Source organism: Amia ocellicauda, chromosome 8, assembly GCF_036373705.1.
Source record: "Amia ocellicauda isolate fAmiCal2 chromosome 8, fAmiCal2.hap1, whole genome shotgun sequence".
Classification (NCBI taxonomy): Eukaryota; Metazoa; Chordata; class Actinopteri; order Amiiformes; family Amiidae; genus Amia; species Amia ocellicauda.
Window position 1 is genome coordinate 1,336,597 of NC_089857.1, and position 20,460 is coordinate 1,357,056.

The 20,460-nt window shown below is 38.3% G+C and overlaps 1 protein-coding gene across 2 annotated transcripts in view; it reads right to left on the bottom strand.

Annotated features, from left to right (window-relative positions):
- The window catches only part of LOC136755306 (dedicator of cytokinesis protein 2), a 435,882-nt gene that overhangs the window by 51,024 nt on the left and 364,398 nt on the right, over positions 1-20,460 (bottom strand). For both annotated transcript variants that reach the window (XM_066711776.1, XM_066711775.1), the window contains exons 28-29: positions 16,107-16,205; positions 14,947-15,041 (exon numbers count right to left, since the gene is read on the bottom strand). In XM_066711776.1, the coding sequence (XP_066567873.1) occupies positions 14,947-15,041; positions 16,107-16,205 (194 nt within the window). The remainder of the gene's footprint in view (positions 1-14,946; positions 15,042-16,106; positions 16,206-20,460) is intronic.

Below are 20,460 nucleotides of genomic sequence, written 5' to 3' on the forward strand. Positions count from 1 at the left end.
GGCTTGGTGGGACAGATGTTTCATTCCAATTTTCATAGTTTTAATTCACAAATATGTTCCTTTCATCCCTTCCATGGTTACTGCTGACCCTAATGGCCGTTATGTTATAGTGAAAGGCACACTCTTAAATTGTCCATTGATTTTAGCTAATGTTTATACGCCCAATTGGGATGACCATCACTTCATTTCCAGCTTCCTTTTTTCCATACCTGATTTAGAGTCCCCATCACCTGCTTCTCGGGGGAGACTTTAACTGTGTCCTCAATCTATTTCTAGATCGCTCATCTACAATGTCTGTTTCATTTTCAAAATCTGCTTTAGCCATTAGAAACTTTTAAGACACACATGGAATGTCAGATCCATGGCGCTTTCTTTATCCATCAGCAATACAAAATTAATTTTTCTCACCTGTCTACCACACTTACTCCCGTATTGACTACTTTTTTCTTGATAACAGGTTGCTCCCCTCAGTTCAGTCATGTGCATATAATAGTTTTGTAATATCTGATCATGCCCCTTTAATTTTAGAATTAAGGTTCCCTAATCAGGCTATTTTCGTCCTCCTTGGCATCTTAATTTGTCTTAATGGCGTCTTCTTCTGGCTGACCCTGATTTCACTAAATTCATCTCTTCACAAATAGATACATTTATAGAAATCAATGATCAATTTAAATTTTTGTATTCGACCCTGTACACCTCAGAGACTATTTCAGATCCTTCTTTGGTTTGTAATTTTTTCAATAATATTGATGTTCCATGTATTAATAATGATTTGAAAGTTGCGTTAGACAAACCCCTCTCCCAGGATGAAATTTTAAAAGCAATGAAAACAATGCAAAGTAATGGGTAAGATGGGTTTCCAATAGAATTTTAGAAGAAATTCTCATCCCATCTTTCGCCCTTACTGCTGTCTCTGTTTTCAGAGTGTTATGCTTCCAAAACCCTACCCCCAACAATATGTCAAGCATCAATATCTGTTTTGCTAAAGAAGGATAAAACCTATATTGTGGATCATATTGCCCTATTTCTCTTTTAAATTCTGATGTAAAGATTCTGGCTAAAGTACTAGCACACCGTCTCAAAAGTTGTCTACCATCTATTATCTCTTCTGACCAGACAGGCTTCATACAAGGCAGACATTCTTTCTTTAATTTAAGATGTTTGTTCAATATTATCTATATAAACTCAACTACAATCCTACCTGAAGTTTTTATATCAATGGATGCAGAAAAGGCCTTTGACCAGGTGGATTGGGACTATTTATTTGCCACTCTTCATAAATTTGGATTTGTTTCAAATTGTATCACCTGGATAAAGCTAATGTACTCGTCTCCCGTAGCATCAGTCTGCACAAATAATACTCATTCTACATTCTTCTAACTTCAATGAGGTACTAGACAGGGCTGGCCTCTTTCACCCCTTCTTTTTGCTATTGCTATAGAACCCCTTGCAATTTCTCTACGGTCCAGTGGAGATATACAGGGGGTGGTCCGGGGGGGAGGGGGGATGGGGCTGGAGCAAAAAAGTGAAAATGTTCCTATTAATTTGGCGGCCAAGAATTACCCACTGACTACTCTTCCCATCAATGTCGATTCAAACAGTTTCAAATATTTAACCTTTTTCTAGAGCACATGAAACAGGATTTTACACGCTGGTCTAGTATACATCTCTCTCTGATTGGTCGCATGAATGCTGTAAAAAGAAATAATCTACCTAATTTTTTATATTTATTTCAATCCATTCTAATGTTTATCCCCAAGCATTTTTTCCTAACAGTGGATAATTTGGGACAAAAAGGTACCCCGGATTCGTAAAGCCTTTCTACAAAGACCTAAGCAGGTGGGTGGCATGGCATTACCAAACTTAAAAATGTTATTATTGGTCAGCCAATATTTGTAGTATGTCGCTATGGCATCACATGGCTAAAGAAGGCAAATCCAGCATGGGTACAAATGGAGGCAATGTCGTGTCAACGCACTTCTTTGTGTGCTCTGCTTAGCTCCTCTTTTCCTTTCTCTATCAATCACTTCAGTTCTAATCCAATAGTCATTCAATCACTTAAGATTTGGAAATTTAGATTATACTTTGGTTTACAATCGCTCTCTCTATGCAGTCCCATTCGGGCAAATCATCTTTTTCCGCCTTCATTGGAGGACTGATACTTTATTTTGACTTCCTATCTCAATAATATAACTTGCCACGCACACACTTCTTCCACTACCTACAATTCCTACAAAAAAATTGCCTTGTTTCCGTCATTACCCTCGAAATATCCTATAGACTCTATTTTGGAGTTAAACCCAAGTTGCAAAGGCTTAATATCAATAATTTACAATCTTATATCTTCACTTAATTGCCCCTCACTTGCAACCCTAAAAACTCTTTGGGAACAAGATTTTGAAATAGACATAGCAGATAGCAACTGGGAATCCATTCTATCTCGGGTACATTCCTCAGATAGAAGGAAGAGACATAGTTTGATACAATTTAAAATCCTACATCGGATCCACCTATCAAAAATCAAATTATGAAAACTATATCCGGATTTGGACCCAACCTGTGATAAATGCCACTCTGCCCCTGCCACTCTTATTCATATGTACTGGACATGTCCTAAGCTGGCTTCATACTGGTCCTCTGTTTTTACTTCACTCTCCCATATAATAGGATTTAAACTTGACCCCTCTCCCCTTACTCTTTGGAGTAATACCCAACGATATTCCTTTGTCTAAAACTCAAGATGACACGCTAGCCTTTTCCACACTGCTTGCAAGGCATCTCATTTTGCTTAACTGGAGGCATCCTGCCCCGCCCTCCTTTGCCCACAAGGATATAATGCAACATCTAAAACTTGAAAAAAAAAAAAAACACAATCAGAGGCTAACTAATGGGTTTTATGTGGCCTGGTAACACTTCCTAAATTATTTTGATCAACTGAAACTCTCTTCACATCCTTAATCTCTGCCAAAGAGTAGATGCTAACTAGTATCTAATCTGACACTATTCAGACATTTGCCTTTCTTGTTTGTTGTTTTCCTTTTTTTTCCTTTTTTTGTTGTACTTACATATTCTTACTCTTCTCCTAGTCTTATTTTTCACTTCTCAGTTTGTATATAATATGTAAACTATAAAGGTTCTTGCAACCTCATTCTGTAAGAAATATATAGTGTACTTTTTGATACTTTGTATATTTGTAAGAAACCTAATAAAAAAAAAAAAATATATATATATATATATATTCTCTATATATATATATATATATATAGAGAGAGAGAGAGAGAGAGAGAGAGGCAGAAGAACTCAAATTAGATCCCAGTAACGGAACAGAATCTTTGTGGGTGAAACTTTTGAACAAGAGATCTGGAGGATTAGTGGTAGGAGTGTGTTACAGGCCACCCAACTCAGATATTCAGAAAGATGTTGCATTGTACAGTGTAATCAGGACTGCATGTAGCAAGGATGTGGCTCTTATAATGGGGGATTTAAATTTCCCAAACTTACAGAAGCAGAAATAGAAATGGTTGAGATGGTAAATGACTGCTTTCTAACTCAATTTGTCAGGGAACCAACCAGGGAGATTGCATGCATTGACTTGATCTTTTCAAATGGCCAAGATAGAGTCACTAGTTAGACAACCAATGGCAAATTGTGATCACAATATGGTTAGCTTTGAGGCATTCTTTCAAAAAACAAGGTCCAAGTCTAAATCAATGGTCTACAATTTCAGAAAAGCAAACCTTGAAGGTATGAGGCGGCACTTAGAAGAGGTAGACTGGAGCACACTGGATACAGATTCAGTTTGTACCAAAACATTGGCCAAAATGGTTTAATAGAAGTATGCAAAAAAATATCAACAGAAAGAAAATGTTGTATAGTGCATACAAAAGGGATGGAGACAAAACAAAATACATACTGTAGAATATGTTGAGCTGCTAAGAAATCTTAAGAAAGGGATCACGGAAGCAAAGAGGGAAATAGAAAGAAACTAATGCAAAGAGCTTTTTTCAATAATACAACAGCAAGAGGTCAATAAAAGAGGAAGTGAAACAGCTAAAGGGCAAAAATGGAAGTATCTTGGAAAATGAACAAGATGTGGCAAATGATCTAAATGAGTATTTCACAGAGGTTTTTACAAACTAAAAGACAGATAACATGCCACAGGTTAACAATCAGTCCAGGCAAATCCTAGGAGAGATCAGGATAAATGAGGAGGAGGTACTAAAGGGACTAGCAGAATTAAAAACAAACAAATCACCTGGGCCAGATGGTATATTTCCAACAGTAATTAAAGAAATGAGGGAAATGATTTATAGGCCGCTAACTCAAATATTCCAAATAACACTTAGAATAGGGGATGTGCCAACTGACTGGAAGACGGTAAATGTCATACCAATTCACAAGAAAGGGGACAAAACTGAGCCAGGAAATTACAGACCAATCAGTCTCACCTGCATCACTTGTAAAATGTTGGAAAAAATGATTAGACAGAAAATGGAGGAGCATCTTAATTAAAACCATATTCTTGGTCAACATGGGTTTAGACGAGGCAGATCATGTCTTACTAATTTATTCGAATTTTTTGAACATGCAACTGCAGCTGTAGATCATGTGAAAGCATATGATATGATATACTTAGATTTCCAAAAACCTTTTGATAAGGTTCCACACCAAAGACTGATCCTCAAATTGGAAGCTGTAGGCATTCAGGGTAATGTAAGTAAATGGATTATGAACTGGTTGATGTATAGGAAACAGAGGGTGTTGATTAGAGGAGTTGCTTCTAACTGGAGTGAGGTTGTTAGTGGAGTTCCACAGGGATCAGTACTAGGGCCTTTGCTTTTTCTAATCTATATTAATGATCTGGACTCTGGGATAGTTAGCAAACTTGTCAAATTTGCAGATGATACTAAAATAGGTGGCTCAGCAGATACAATCTTGGCAGCACAGGTTATTCAAAGGGACTTAGATAATATTCAGTTATGGGCCGACACCTGGCAGATGAAATTCAATGTGGACAAGTGCAAGGTAATACATGCAGGTAACAAAAATGTCCACTATAATTACACTATGGGAGGTACAGATCTAGATGAAGTAACATATGAGAAAGACCTAGGAGTCTATGTGGACTCCTCACAAACAATGTGGGGAAGCAATAAAAAAGGCAAACAGAATGCTAGGGTATATTGTCAAAAGTGTAGAATTTATAACAAGGGCAGTAATGTTCAGACTGTACAATGCGCTAGTTAGACCTCATCTGGAATACTTTGTGCAGTTCTGGGCACGACACTTCAAGAAGGATATTGCTGCTTTAGAGGCAGTTCAGAGGAGAGCAACCAGACTTTTTCCAGGTCTGAAGGAAATGTACTACTGAGAGACTGAGGGACCTGAACCTTTTCACCCTGGAACAGAGGAGACTACGTGGGGACTTGATCCAAGTCTTTAAAATCATGAAGGGCATCGACCACATCAAACCAGAGGAGCTTTTCCAGATCAGCAGGGACACAAATGGAAATTGGGCTTCAAGGTATTCAAAACGGAAAACAGGAGACACTTCTTCACACAGAGAGTAGTCACAATCTGGAACAAACTCCCCAGCGATGTGGTAGAAGCTGAAAGTTTGGGAACATTTAAAAATAGACTGGATAGGATCATTGGATCACTTAGATATTAATGGACACCAAACGAGCACGATGGGTCGAATGGCCTCCTCTCGTTTGTAAACTTTCTTATGTTCTTATGTAAGCTGAGCGAGGAGACATGTAGCGATGAAACTCCTTGATATCTGATAACAGATCTCTAAATCTATGCTGGAATTTACCACTAATAAGCCACCTTACATCCGTGTGTAGCAAGAGGTTTGTGTGTTCAGCTTCACTTCACAGGTAAAACCTGAAGAGACGCCTCTGCAGAATTCTGGCCCGAACTGAGCACACTATTTTGATTGTAATATCCATGACATCTTTCATATTCAGCATTTTACCACACAATTCTGTTGATGGATTATTCAGTGATAATTGAGGAAGTCTGGTAAGTCATCATCACTTTTGCAATAGGCAATAAACCCATTGGTATGACCGGCCATGGCTGGTGCTCCATCCATTGTTATGGACAGGAGTTTGTAAATGGGTAACTGAGTGTTATTAATAAAGTCCTTGAATGCCTGATAGATGTCCTCCCCTCGAGTTCTTCCTTTTAGAGATATGATTTTCAGCAGTTCCTCTTTTCCAGTCAAATCTTCAAACACCATTCTAATGAAAATGCACAACTGAGATGTGTCGATCACATCTGTGGACTCGTCAAATTGAAAAGAAAACAACACACACTCATTTATGTCTTTTTTTCAGCTGTTCTCCCAAATCCTCACCCATCACTTCACAGTAAAGAGTTACAGTATTTCTAGAAAGCTGAACATCCGTAATAGCGGAAATTAGTTCTGATTTATTTTTGAAATCATTAAACAATGAATCTACAAAGGCTTCTTTTACAATTTCCCTATCCTGAAATGGCTTCTTGTGTTTTGCGACTATGTGACTCACCTGGAATGATGTGATCGTGGCTGCCTTTGATTTTGAGCTGAGTCTTGTAAAGCTCGATTGTTGGGCAACTATTTGAGACTTTATTCCTTAACTTTTTTCTTTCAAAGTTTACTTTTAGCTGGAAAGTCGTCGTCATACTTCTTGTGAACAGTTTTAAAATGCCTCTCAACATTTCCCTTCTCAGCAAGAGCTACGCTTAAATGGCAGATCAGACATACACATTTTAAATTTGTAGTGGTGAAAAAATTATCTTCCTCCCACTCACTGTGGAAGTGGTAGGTTTTCAGGATTACTCATATTAAGAACTTCACCACAACTTTATTGAAAGAAAAAAATCTACCAAAAAAACAAAAAACAATATTATTATTATTATTTTTATTGGTCTCCCACTTCTTAGGGTTGCACTTACATGTACCACCACCGGTTGCTATGGTAGTGACAGTAAAAAAACAAAAAATGTGCTAGCAAGTACGGTGTCACAGGTTGGTCAAATTTTATGTCAATTAAGCCGTTTTCTTTTCTTATGTAGGTCTATTTAGGTTTGGTTATACGATAATAGTCGTGCAAGAACCATACAGTGTAAAACTATGTACCTCATTTTTAAGGAGTAAATTGTCAAAATATATATTTTTACCGCCTATTTTTTGAAAACGGTGAAAACAAATCCCTCTCTATAAACGAAATCAAAACACAGAGACAAACAACAGACACACAGCAAACAAGCCAAAGGGTAATCTCCGGAGTAGTCAATGTTCATAAATCGTTAGTTTGGTACCAGGGTTGCGTTCTCTTCCACAGCAAAGTCAAAGTCACAGTCGCGGGTCATCAGCCAAAACTGTGTCGTAAGCCAGGGTAATTGCTTGTATTCCTGTCTGTGTCTGTGTTTGTATTGTGCTCTCCTTCGACCTCCTCATCTTATCTCCAATGGATACTGAGACATTTGTGATGGGGAGTCAGAAGGTTTATATAGGGCGCCATCCAGGAAGCACCTGTATCTGTGAGGGGATTCTGGGAGATATAGTGAATTATCTGTCTCTTGTAGTTCTGGTGGAAAGTTAATATATATATATATAGCCAGTAGACTGAAAGCGCAGTTTGTGCTTTTTATTAATAATACAATTAATAATATAATATAATAAAAAGCAAACAAACAGTGAGACTTTGCAATATGATGCGCTGAGTCCAAGGGTGAAACAGCAAAAAGGAGTTCCTGTGTGCGTGTCACTATATATTCAAACAGGAAACAGGAAGGGACTGTTTGAGTGACTCATACAGGGACCTTTAGGCAGCTTTGATAGAAAAATGTTTGAGGTGCCAATGGTAACGAGCTAAACCCCTCCCCGGCTGTGCTTCTGATAACAATATATTTTTGCTTGCCTTTATTTTTTATCACCTTTATACTTGGTAGAACTAATACAGCCCTATGCCCCAATTCAAGCATTATGCTCTGCTGGTGCAAACTTCGTCATGTAGCCCATCCACTTCATTTGAACAAATATACATCTAGCTAGATTTATCTAGGAGAAGATTTATGTATATATTTGCAAATACACATTTAACACAATATGCAGGACTTGCGTCTGATGGACTTCTTTAGTTCACTCTTCTTTGTACCAGACATTCTGCAAAACACTCCTAATCAGGATTTAATTCCTTCACTTTAATTGGTTTTCAAGCTTTTAGTAAAATAATCAGATAGATAGGAAGAAACACAATGAGAAACAGAGAGAGAAAAGGGAAGTACAGCCAGACATGGATAAACACAGACATGATGAAGCAGACTGACAAACAGAACAAATATAGAATAGGAATTAAACAGTCCAACTAAAGAGACCAACTAAAACAGTGTGTTGTAGCTTTTATATTTACCAGTGAAATATTCTTCCATGTCACAAAGCTTTACCAAATGGAAATGAAGTGAAATGAAAAAAAGAGATCGGCAAATAGGAAGGAGGCTGGCCTTCCTTGCATGATTTCAGACAGTGGATGTCAACTTGTATTCCTCTGTAATGTGTTTATAAGTTGCTTATTGACCCAAGAATCTCATTCTGCAATTTCTTAAAGAATTCCATGGAATCAGTCCTAGAAACATGTTTGGGTGATTTGTTCATGATGCAGTTCAAAGTTTCAATAAAATAAACTAATAAACAACTCAACTTCCACAAGGACTGTTGGACCAGCCTTATATTTTGCAGGTTGACAGTTACAGTCCAGGCTGTCTCCTATTTAAAGAGTGTTACCAGGGCCATATCCTGGGCTATCCAGACAAAACAAACCTGGCAATGGTAGGGGGACTATTGCTGAGAGTTATCAGCCAGATTTTGGTGTCAAATCTGTTTTCATACAAAACTGAAGATCACTAAATTAATTATTTTAAACTTCAAGAGAGAGAGAGATGTCCACTAAGATGACAATGCTGTTCATTATGGAATTTGAAGACAGTACTTTAAAGTCTTAACAATGGACTGCGTCTAATAATTACACGTGGGATAATTAAATCCAATTCAACACAATTCAGTATTCATTACACGTGTATTATTTTATAAATTAATGTATAATTTCTTAAAACATTTTGGTAATTAGCAAATCCTTCTATCAAAAGTAGATATAAATAAAGGACCCTGAACTGTTACGTAATAGGGAGCTGTGTTAGTATGGGAGCTACAAGGAACAAGCAGACTGAGATTGATTTTGCACCATGAAGCAAAAAAGTTACCAGTTTTTTATTTTTATTAGTTATTAATTAATTTTAAACTTAAACCTTGTGACCAGAATTATTTCAATCTCTCTCAGCATTAAAATTGCTTCAAAAAGGCAATACTTTACAAAATTATAATACATTTAACTAAACTGTCCAGGGTCTTACATGAATATTTTCTATTGAGATAAGGATATGTTTGTGATGAACTGAGCCCTTCTTCATCACCGCTGCCTATTTGGCTCTGAATAACTTCTCCATTCTGGGAACTTAAAGTCTAGTTGCCAAACATTTCAATTTCAGCAGGCTCTCAATATATAATAAGGCCTTTTCCTATCATATCACCCTTTCTGAAAATAAAACATTATTAATCCAAACTACTTACTGTAATGCATCAAGTGGACTGTTAGGGATCCTTAAGGAAATCTAAACCAATATTAAATATACATTTTAAGTACTCTTCTACTTTATTTGTCATTAACTAAATGAGCTTTAATGTACTTCCTTATTTTCTTTTTCTAGGAGCACTTATATCTTCTCTGGAGTAAGGCGCACAGACTGTTGCTCTAGGCCTGAGCACTGGTAAATTCTTTTAGGTGCCCGGCTTCTTCACCTGCAATATTGTCTCAGACCAGCCACCCAGATAGGTGATGAAACTGTGGGTTTGTACAACAAAAGAATTTTTGCACAAACTGTAAGAAACCATCTCAGGGGAGATCATCTGCATGCTCATCCAGGGTCTTGACCAGACATCAGTTCTGGTGAACATTTCTGCAGTCATAATCCATAGATTAGGGCCTGGCCTGATTTCCTTATATGAACTTTTTACCTCAGTACAATCTTTGAAATATTTGCATCCAATATAGTATGCACACAACCCAATATACTAAGCTAAGCTAATGTTAGATAACAGACACATTGTAAAGTGTTACCCATTTATTAATAATTTAAAATCTTTAGAATTGAGAAACCTGGGATTGAAACAATAATCCCTTCTCTAAAATAAAATCTGGAATTTACTGACTGAATGAACTGGCTTTATGCATGGGCATGTTGCAATGGGTAGACACAAATATTTTGCTACAAATTCAAATTTGTACCTTTTCTTGTCCATACTGTGTCAGAGACTGATGTTGCCTTTATTTGTGATTTGTGACTAGGAACAGTCCATGAAAAGAGCATTGCTCTTACATTGGGGCAGTTTATTGCGAGCTAGAAGACCATCGCCAAGCAGCTTGGTGAGAAGGTGACAACAGTTGGTACGATTATTCGCAAATGGAAGAAACACAAAATAACTGTCAGTCTCCCTCGGTCTGGGGCTCCATGCAAGATCTCACCTCGTGGAGTTTCAATGATCATGAGAACGGTGAGGAATCAGCCCAGAACTACACGGGAGGATCTTGTTAATGATCTCAAGGCAGCTGGGACCATAGTCACCAACAAAACAATTGGTAACACACTACGCCGTGAAGGACTGAAATCCTGAAATCTTGAAACACATGCACAGGCCCGTCTGAAGTTTGCCAGTGAACATCTGAATGATTCAGAGCAGAACTGGGTGAAAGTGTTGTGGTCAGATGAGACCAAAATCGAGCTCTTTGGCATCAACTCAACTCGCCGTGTTTGGACGAGGAAATGACCCCAAGAACACCATCCCCACCGTCAAACATGGAGGTGGAAACATTATGCTTTGGGGGTGTTTTTCTGCTAAGGGGACAAGACAACTCCACTGCATCAAAGGGACGATGGACGGGGCCATGTACCGTCAAATCTTGGGTGAGAACCTCCTTCCCTCAGCCAGGGAATTGAAAATGGGTCGTGGATGGGTATTCCAGCATGACAATGACCCAAAACACACAGCCAAGGCAACAAAGGAGTGGCTCAAGAAGAAGCACATTAAGGTCCTGGAGTGGCCTAGCCAGTCTCCAGACCTTAATCCCATAGAAAATCTGTGGAGGGAGGTGAAGGTTCGAGTTGCCAAACGTTAGCCTCGAAACCTTAATAACTTGGAGAGGATCTGCAAAGAGGAGTGGGACAAAATCCCTCCTGAGATTTGTGCAAACCTGGTGGCCAACTACAAGAAACGTCTGACCTGTGTGATTGCCAACAAGGGTTTTGCCACCAAGTACTAAGTCGAAGGGGTCAAATACTTATTTCCCTCATTAACATGCTAATCAATTTATAACTTTTTGGAAATGCGTTTTTCTGGATTTTATTGTTGTTATTCTGTCTCTCACTGTTAAAATACACCTACCATCAAAATTATAGACTGATCATTTCTTTGTCAGTGGGCAAACATACAAAATCAGCAGGGGATCAAATACTTTTTTCTGTAGCTGGTAAAATGTTTTCATTGTTTAAACACATGTAGTTGGTTTTTATTGTAATGTAAGAATTCAATCTAATGGATGTACATATTGGTTATGTTACTGAGGTGTAATAAAGTACAAATAATAATTAAAGTATTTATTTTGTGTTGTTGCATAAAACAATATAAAATTAATTAATGCAGATTTTCTGCAGGATTTACAGAAAAAGTGCTGCAGAATTTAGACTAAACTTCCGCAGATTCCGTCTGGGCCTACTTATGACTCAGCAGGCCACTGCAGTAACATGAATTCACTGTCATGTTCGTGGAACCATTCCTGGACAATCCTAGCCTTTTTGACGTATGACCTTGAAGGGACCTATGAAGTGGGGACACAGAGTCGAATGTCACAGGTTGAGAGCCAGACCTCCTGTCTAGGTTGGAATTGGGGAGCTGGTCGTCGATGGCGGTCTGTCTGCACCTTTTGGCGTTGAAATGCCCATTGTAGCTTGACATGGGCAGACTGACAGACCTCATTGCTGTGGCAAAACCAGTCATCAACTGCCTGGATGTCAGATGCTTCCCCAGACCAAGGAAACAGGGGCAGTTGGTAGCCAAGAACATACTGAAATGGAGTATGGCCAGTAGAGGAGCTGATTAAGGAATTCTGGGAGTACTTCTGCCCAGGGCAGGTACCAACTCCAATCTTGCTGTGAGTGGCTGCAATATGTCCACAAGAATCGACCGATTTCTTGATTAAGACCTTCTGTCTGGCCATTGGAGTGGGGGTAATATACAGAGGAGAGGCTAACATTGATATTAAGGAGTTTGAAGAATTAAATCTGTAAAACATGAGTGAAAAGAGCTTCTGCTGTTTCCAGGGTGGTTGGGAGGCGCTTCAGGGGGATGAGACGGCAAGATTTGGAAAATCGGTCAACCATCACTAGAATGGTGGTGTGGCCATGAGAGTTAGGGAAATCGGTGATGAAATCTATGGCAATATGGGTCCAAGGGAGATGCGGAATAGGGAGTGGTTCCAGGAAGCCAGCAGGACTTTGATGGGAGGACGTTGACTGTAGTAGTAGTGCAGGCTTTGACGAAGTGGCTGACATCTGTGACCAGGGATGGCCACCAGAATTTCTGCCGAATAAGGGGTAGAGTTTGCTGAATTCTCGGATTCCCAGAAGCAGGGGACGAATGTAGCCTTTGGAAAAGCTGAGGTCTCACAGAGGTCGGGACATTTGTGTAGAAGGACACTCAGGAGGAACAGCGTCAGTGTTAAGAACTTGTTGAATCCCAGATGTCCCACTTTGCTTTCGGAAAACACTGCGTTCTGTAATTATGAAAAGTCTGCTGGGTCCATGATGTGGTTAAGTCTTCTGTAATGGAGACTCGGAGACAGGAGTGTAGGACCCAGGTGCAGAAGAACAAAGTCAAAGTCAAAACCAGGCGAGGAGTCAGAGCCAGCAAACAGGTGTTTAGAGGAAATCCAAAAATGTGGTCAGGTAAACAAGCAAGGGGTCAATAAACTAGCAAACACTGCAACAAAGGCGATCCAAGAATCAGTAGTCAAAAAAGGAAGTAAGAGTCAAAACACAGGTACACAGGAATGGAAATAGAGGGCTTAGAAGTGTAACTCAGGGAGAATACAAGACTTAACAAAGCACCCAAGAAATAAAGGTGAATATATAGGTCACACTGATGAGGAGCAGGTGGGTGAAATTAATTAGAAAAAAAGGATCAATTAATTTAACTATGTGGAGATGAATTGACAATCAAGGGGAAAACTGAACTAAAACTCAGGAGACTGTGATCTCTGGAGGTGGATGGGAGCAGTATGAGGCACAGACATAACAATCATGTAACACTACCGCAAAACTGTCATACTTTAAAGTAGGTCAAGTGGATAATATATACTAAGTTGCAGATGTATACTGTGAACAGTTTAGGAGATGGTTATGTAAAGTTGACGATTTAATGCAAATACTGCCACAATGCTACCCCATACAAACATACTATCACCCTCTACCATTGTAGCAATTTTGGTGACTTTTTGTGTAACACTTTTGTGTAACTCTTATAACTCATTAAATATGCATGGCATATGTCAATTTTCCAAATTTGTAATTTGATTGGATTGTGGTGGCCAATGTTTTTCTAACCTTTTGCATATCTCATAGATACTCTTACTAGTTCCATGTAGGTAAAGTTTGAGTTCAGAGGGCCTTACAGTTTCGGAATAGTAGAAGTTTTAACATAGTTGGAATTTTGAATCAACCCAAATCATGTGACTGTGTGTGTTGTAAGTGTCAAATGCATAGCACAAGTGGTTTCAAAGAAGATGTGTGTTTAATGCAATATGGTGGCCGGTATGGCAAAAGATCCCTTAGGTGTTTTCAGGTGTGACAAGTTTCATGATTTCTGGAGCACCAGTAGGATTTTAGGCTATGGACGTTTTGGAACAATTACAAAAAAATCATAACCAAAATAGGGATACATCAACTTTAGTGCTTGGCCACCTAAAAATCCTAACAACAACAAAAGCCGAAGTCTAATAATCAGAACAGTAGGGTCCAGCACTTTCATATATATACTAAAATATAACTGGATAAGATGTATACTTTAATTAATGTGCATGAAACATATTGTAACGCTGTCTGCAGGTGTAGCCAATTAGTAGCAGTTACATCTCACCATCACAGGAAGTACAAGGGATTATGGGAGTGGCCCTGTGGATTTTGGATGGACTGTGTGTCCAGGGCAGTTGCCAAAGCCCACTGTAAATATCTGTCGTGGTGACTTTCAGAGGTGGACTTGAAATTCTGTGTGTTTCCACCCTTGTATGTGCACCTTTGTCTGTCCACTTTGGCTGTGTCATACCCTTCCTGCATTTTCCCCTGTGTGAGTGCATCTCAGTATTCAGCCTGTTGCTCTTGTAAGAGTTGTGAAAGTGCAGTTACTGAATAAAGAGCAGTTCCTGTATTGGAAAAGCAGAAAGCTATACACATTCAAAAACCTAGACAGACAATAAAATCTTACATATTGTAAGGAGACTTGATTCATTACTGACCAGTATTAAATATTATAGGAAATGTAGAAATCTAAGACAGATCTTGTGTACCCAACTTCTTTCAACAAGCTACAGCATTTCTGAATATGCTGTAAAGCAACTTGAATCCCACAAAGTTCTGCCAAATTAAAATGTCTAGCCTTGATGTAACAAAGAGTGGAGAAGATACAAACACACATTACTATATCTAGTATCATGATAGTGCAAGATTTATATATTGGATGTGGAATTACAGTAGAACAATTGGACAACTCCTCTTTTTGTGTGGTTCTCTCTTATTTGCCTGTTAGTAGACATTCATATTTTTCTCTTTTGGGTCTGTTCTCTGACTCACCTGTTCTGCACCATGGCCATGACTGTCCAGTCAGGGGGATACACTGTCTTTCTCACTAGGTCCTTAAAGATAATGAAGGTTTCCATCAGGTAGTCCTGTAGCAGAAAGATGACAGTCACACAGATACACATATGGCGATACAGAAATCACTCTGAAAACATAGTTATGTGTCCAAGCCCAAGTTCTGGAAAACTAGTGTTATTCTGATTTATATTAGGTGGAGAAGCCTCAAGCTCAACATCTATTGTTGTTAGGATTATTATTATTAGGTTGCCAAGCACTAAAAGTGTTGGAAGCTTACATGGTTTGGTCACATGGTTGGGTACCCACATTTTTGTATACATTCAGCATTTTTACAATAGTCATCTTCTCCAAAACCACTCCCAGGGTACATTTGTAACTCAGTGTATCAGAGGTGACACCAAGGTAGTTCCTGGGGTGGCAGGCCCCCCCTTAAATCCATCTGGCTCCCTATAGCATCCAGTACATATATCCCTGAAAATGCATTGCCCATGTATTAAAAATAAATACAATATAAAAAGTCTCTGGCTCTGGGAGGCTATAACCAAACTATAGCTAAGGCTGGGAAGAGAGCCCTAACAATAACATTAGATGTCCAGTACCTTCAGTGCTTGCCCACCTAATAAAAATAATAAGCAGTTATATTAAATACATGAAAGAGTAAGACTAATCCAGTTACAAGTCTCTGTTATTTCAGTAGTGGTCTGATGGTGTTTAAAGAATCTGCCCTGTATATTTAATTCAGAACATTACAATAAGTATTATTTTCTAATTGCTTATTCATCAAAAGTATAGAAAATGGCTATTATTCCCCAAAAACTTTGCTTTTCTGACCAGGACAGTGATATTTTGAAATGTGTGGAAAACATGTAAGGGGGGCAAATTGTGTCTGTGTGAAGGCGTTACACTCTGCAGCATATCTTTGCCTGTCGGGGGCTACTGTTACAGGGTGTACAATAAGTAAATATATGTTTCAATTAAGTAATATAGTGCAATAAAAAAAGTAGGGTCCAGTAAGTGATCTCTGATATATGTTGCAGGGATCACTGTGCAGCTTATTTCAGTAAAACAGTCCCTGTTTCTGTTCTGCAGTGTGCAGGTGGACAGGACAATGCTCCTTACAGGGAAGTGCAACTCACCATGAGGTCCTGGTGAGAGGGGAAGGCCTGGATGTAGGTTGTGTAGTGGGTATCATCCATCTGGCTGAGGATGGCTGTCATGCATGCCACATAATGACTCTGAAACACAAACACACACATCAACTAGGGCACAACTTCTCTGCTCAATAAATTAGAGAACAAGGTTTAAAATCTCCAGTAAAGTGTTTCCTAAACATTAATTACAGATTGTCATTCCTAAACATAACAAAGATAAGCCCCATTGGACACAAACATAACCCCGGTGTAAGCCTCTCCTAGCATTGACTATTAGCTCTGTGTGCAATGGTATTTCCAAAAGTCTACTGTTCCAACTGAGGATCACAAATAAATTCATTGCCATTGTACACTGGTCACCTGCCACTTCATGGTTTTATTAATCTCAGACCAAAGTACATTTTCCTCTAGTTAAATTACCTTATATGTGACAGCATTTCAGAAACAGACAGTTTTTGAGGTTTATTAGACTTCTATAAAGTGTTCAAATTTTTTTCTATAGAAACACATTACCAGTTTTAAATGATGATCTAAATTATTAGGCTCCCAAGCATGAAGTGCTGTAAGCCTATTATTTCTGTTAGGATTTTTAGAATTATATTCTTCCAAAAAAAGCTAAAATTGTAAATAGCTCTAGAAAGTTGCATGAAAATTACACATGCTGTTAACATGGTCCAGCAGCCATTTTGCATTTTGTGGCAAAGCCTTGACATTCTACAAAAATCTTCTCCAAAACCACTTGACACATACACGTGCAACTATGTGCATATTATTGCCTTATGGACTACATTCATGTAGATCCCCTGAGCCAGCATTAAACTTCAGCCATCAGTATATCTACATCATCAGCTGAAAGGAAATATAAGCGATTTGAGATGCAGATGGAGTACTCATATGCAGATGGATCACATTAGGGGACTGTAAATAAAAGTATTAATCTTTGCAAGAGCTAAGTTCAAGTACACATGAAGTTTTAACACATGGAATCCCACTTTTCTTTCCAGAGCTCCTAATATGTAAATGTACATAATGCACATATTGCACTTTAACCCTCAGAGGACAAATTAGGCGGATCCACCCAAAATTGGTGCATCAATTTCAAAGTATTAATTCATGGAGAAATGTTTTGTGATAGAGACATGCATTTTTTAGCCGCTTAGCTGAGATTCTGCTGAAAAGAACCATTGCATACTTCCTGGTTTTAGCAATCCAATGCGAAACACGGAACACAGGGATGGAATGGGCATGGACCAATATATATGATATTACTCTGGTTTGCCATCAGCTAGATCTTTTTACCCGATCACAGATTAATATCTATCCATACAAAGTACTCTGTCAGAGTACCACCAACCCTCACTGTGGCCTCAGGCTGTAGTATCTCCCCATCTACCTGACTGAGTTCTCAAGTACTCACAGTTTCTCAACAAATAGGATCACATTTAAATGTTAAAAATGATATACAGCTCTGGAAAAAATTAAGAGACCACTCCAAGTTCAGAAATCAATGTTAAGTGGTCTCTTAATTTTTTCCAGAGCTGTATAGTCTGTGACTAGAGCTATGTGAACAAGGTGATTTCATGTCTGTGTTGAAGGTAGTAAAGGGGCACAACTAGTCTTCTTCCCAGAGGGAGGAGCAAGCACAGCTATAGCATACCAGCTCAGGGAGTTTCACCTGAGCCCCAGGCAAGTTGACCAATGCAACACTGTACTGCCATGTTTGCTCTGGATCAAAGACTGCTTACATATGTTTAGCAATTTCTATTCTATTTCTATTCAACAAGTTAATTTCATAGATAATCATATAGCACATAGATACATAGATGATACACAAACCAATTTCACAGATATAACAGTTGATTTTAGGTTTTAGCTTCCCGGCCGACCCAGAATTCTATGTTAGTCCACAGTTGTGTCAATATCTGTGAAAGAATAAATATTTAAACACAAACAATAAACAAGCATGTAAATATGTCAAGCAATAAAATTCACCAAAATAACCACTTCTCTCCTTGAGATGACAAACTGTTTTCTGGGATTCACCATTACTTGAATAGGTTCACAATATAACAAATAACAGGTTAATTAAATAAAAGAAAATAACAAATGGAAAACAATAACGCCCTTATTAAAGTGACATGTAGTAGTAATGAGAGAGCAAATGATAACATCCTTCTTTTAAATGTATATATGATGTATGCAATAAATACACTGTAAGAGCAAATTCTATAAAGTAGAACCATATGCGAAGCACAATAACATCCTACGTTTAGGTTGACATATGCAAGATAGTTCAATTGTGCAAAGTGCAAAGCTTATAAATATATATTTTGTACAATTAAAAAGAATGATGAAAACATCGTAGCACCAACCAGTAATTAGCAGCAGAGGATTTTGGAGTTAGAATGTCCAGATTAAACTCTAACAGTTTGCAAGGAGCTTTGATATAGAATTAAAGTTTTATGTACTTTTCAAAGAACAGCCAGTGTTCCAGAATTTTACCAGAGTTCAAGTGGACCTTTTCAGTTTTGCTCTTCACAAGACTTTGTTCAAAACCCAGACCGCTTCTTTATCCAGTTCAGGAACATTCAGATATGTTAAAACTCATGAGTCCATCTTTCGCTGTTAATTAAAAGCTGCTTTACTCTTATTTCCCTAAATTGTTTAGGAATCCAATGCAACCATTTGGTTTGTTTTAGAGTCCATAAAACCCGCTTTTAATTTTCTCTAGTGATGTTACACTCGAATAAGCAGGCTTCATGAAGCAGCATCGACACTTCCAAAGCACAATGTACCGATACGATATTTCGAAACCCCGCAACACCTTATCAGAAACCACGTGATCATTGCAAATGAAGCTTCATTACCTGCATCTGACATTTGTCATAGATGTAGACGTAGACTTAAATGTAGAGTAGAGATAGCGATAGTGATAGAAGATGAATAGATAGACATAGTGGAATAGTCAGTCCCAGCAGTGTAGAAATAATTATTAAAAAAAAAAAAAAAATTACACCAATTGTACAGTTGCATAATCATGCCCCTCCAACACATTTGCCTCTTCAACACAATCACTATTCTACTTTAAACAAGGACATATGTCTCTCTTCAGTTCCCAAAATATAAAGGGTAAATGTGTACGCAGGGTGGGTGGGTCAGTTCGGGGACCCTGTCTGTCTGTGTGTGAATATGTGTTATATGTGGGGTGTTATTGTGTGGGGTTAGGGAGTGATGTTTGTGGGTTATTGTGTCTGTGTGGTTCTCCACGTCTATGGGTGGTACAGCAGGAGAGCAGTGATTGGGCGGGAGGGAGTCACCAGATGGGGGATATAAGGGTGTGGTGACCCGCCGTTTGGCTTGGTGAGTGGTAGGAGATCCCAGTACTAAACCATACCTGTGTGCTGAGATTGAGAGCTGGCGTGACAAAGAGTGAAAGTGGATGTACCTCTTGTGCTGATCAATAAAGCCCAGTTTCGTTTTGAAAATCCTCGTTTATTTTCGTTATTCTCAGAACTGCGATAAGCTGCACTGCACGAACACACTGACCGAGTCAACGCATGCATGGTGTGATTGGACCATGAAACAGCTCCCTGACCAGCCGCCTCGCAAAGCACTGTCATGTATGTCCATTAGTCTTGTGTTTAATTTTCGTCACATTTTAGTCAACTAACATTAGAAGACATTTATTTTTAGTTATCGTTTTTTCCACAGTATTTCGTCTCATTATCGTCATAGTTATCGTCACTGAAAATGGGTGGTTGACGAATATTTTATATATGTCCTATTCACCAGCAGATGTCACTATGGAGAACATGTATCGAGCTCTGCGAAGCAGTGAATCTTTTTTCGATACAGTAGTTTCAAAGGTTCATTAGAGTGACATCATGTCGTTTATTTTTTTTTTACCGGACTTTCATATTTTTGTGGTAATGTTCTGTTTTTAATCAGTATGCAATCTGTTTAAAACAATATTTAAGGAATTACAAAATAAAGACGTTGTTTTATCTCTCGTACTATTGTTTCGTAAGGCATTGACAACACATGAGTCACAAAACGTGTTTTTACAAAAATGCAAACTTATTTAAAATAAATAGTAAAGCTATTAAATGTTTTTGTGTAACTGTATTGTACAGCATAAATTGCTGTCAAACGTTTTACTTTTGGTATTATTATTTAAGTTTTGAGGTGCTTTACTGCATTTCAATTCCTAAATTTAAGTTAACAGTTATATCTAGTAATACTACTAACTAGGCCAACAGCTACAGTTGCTTCCAGAATTATTAACATCCTTAATAGACTATAGTGTACAAAAAGTGTACATTCAGTATTTGTTGCTTAA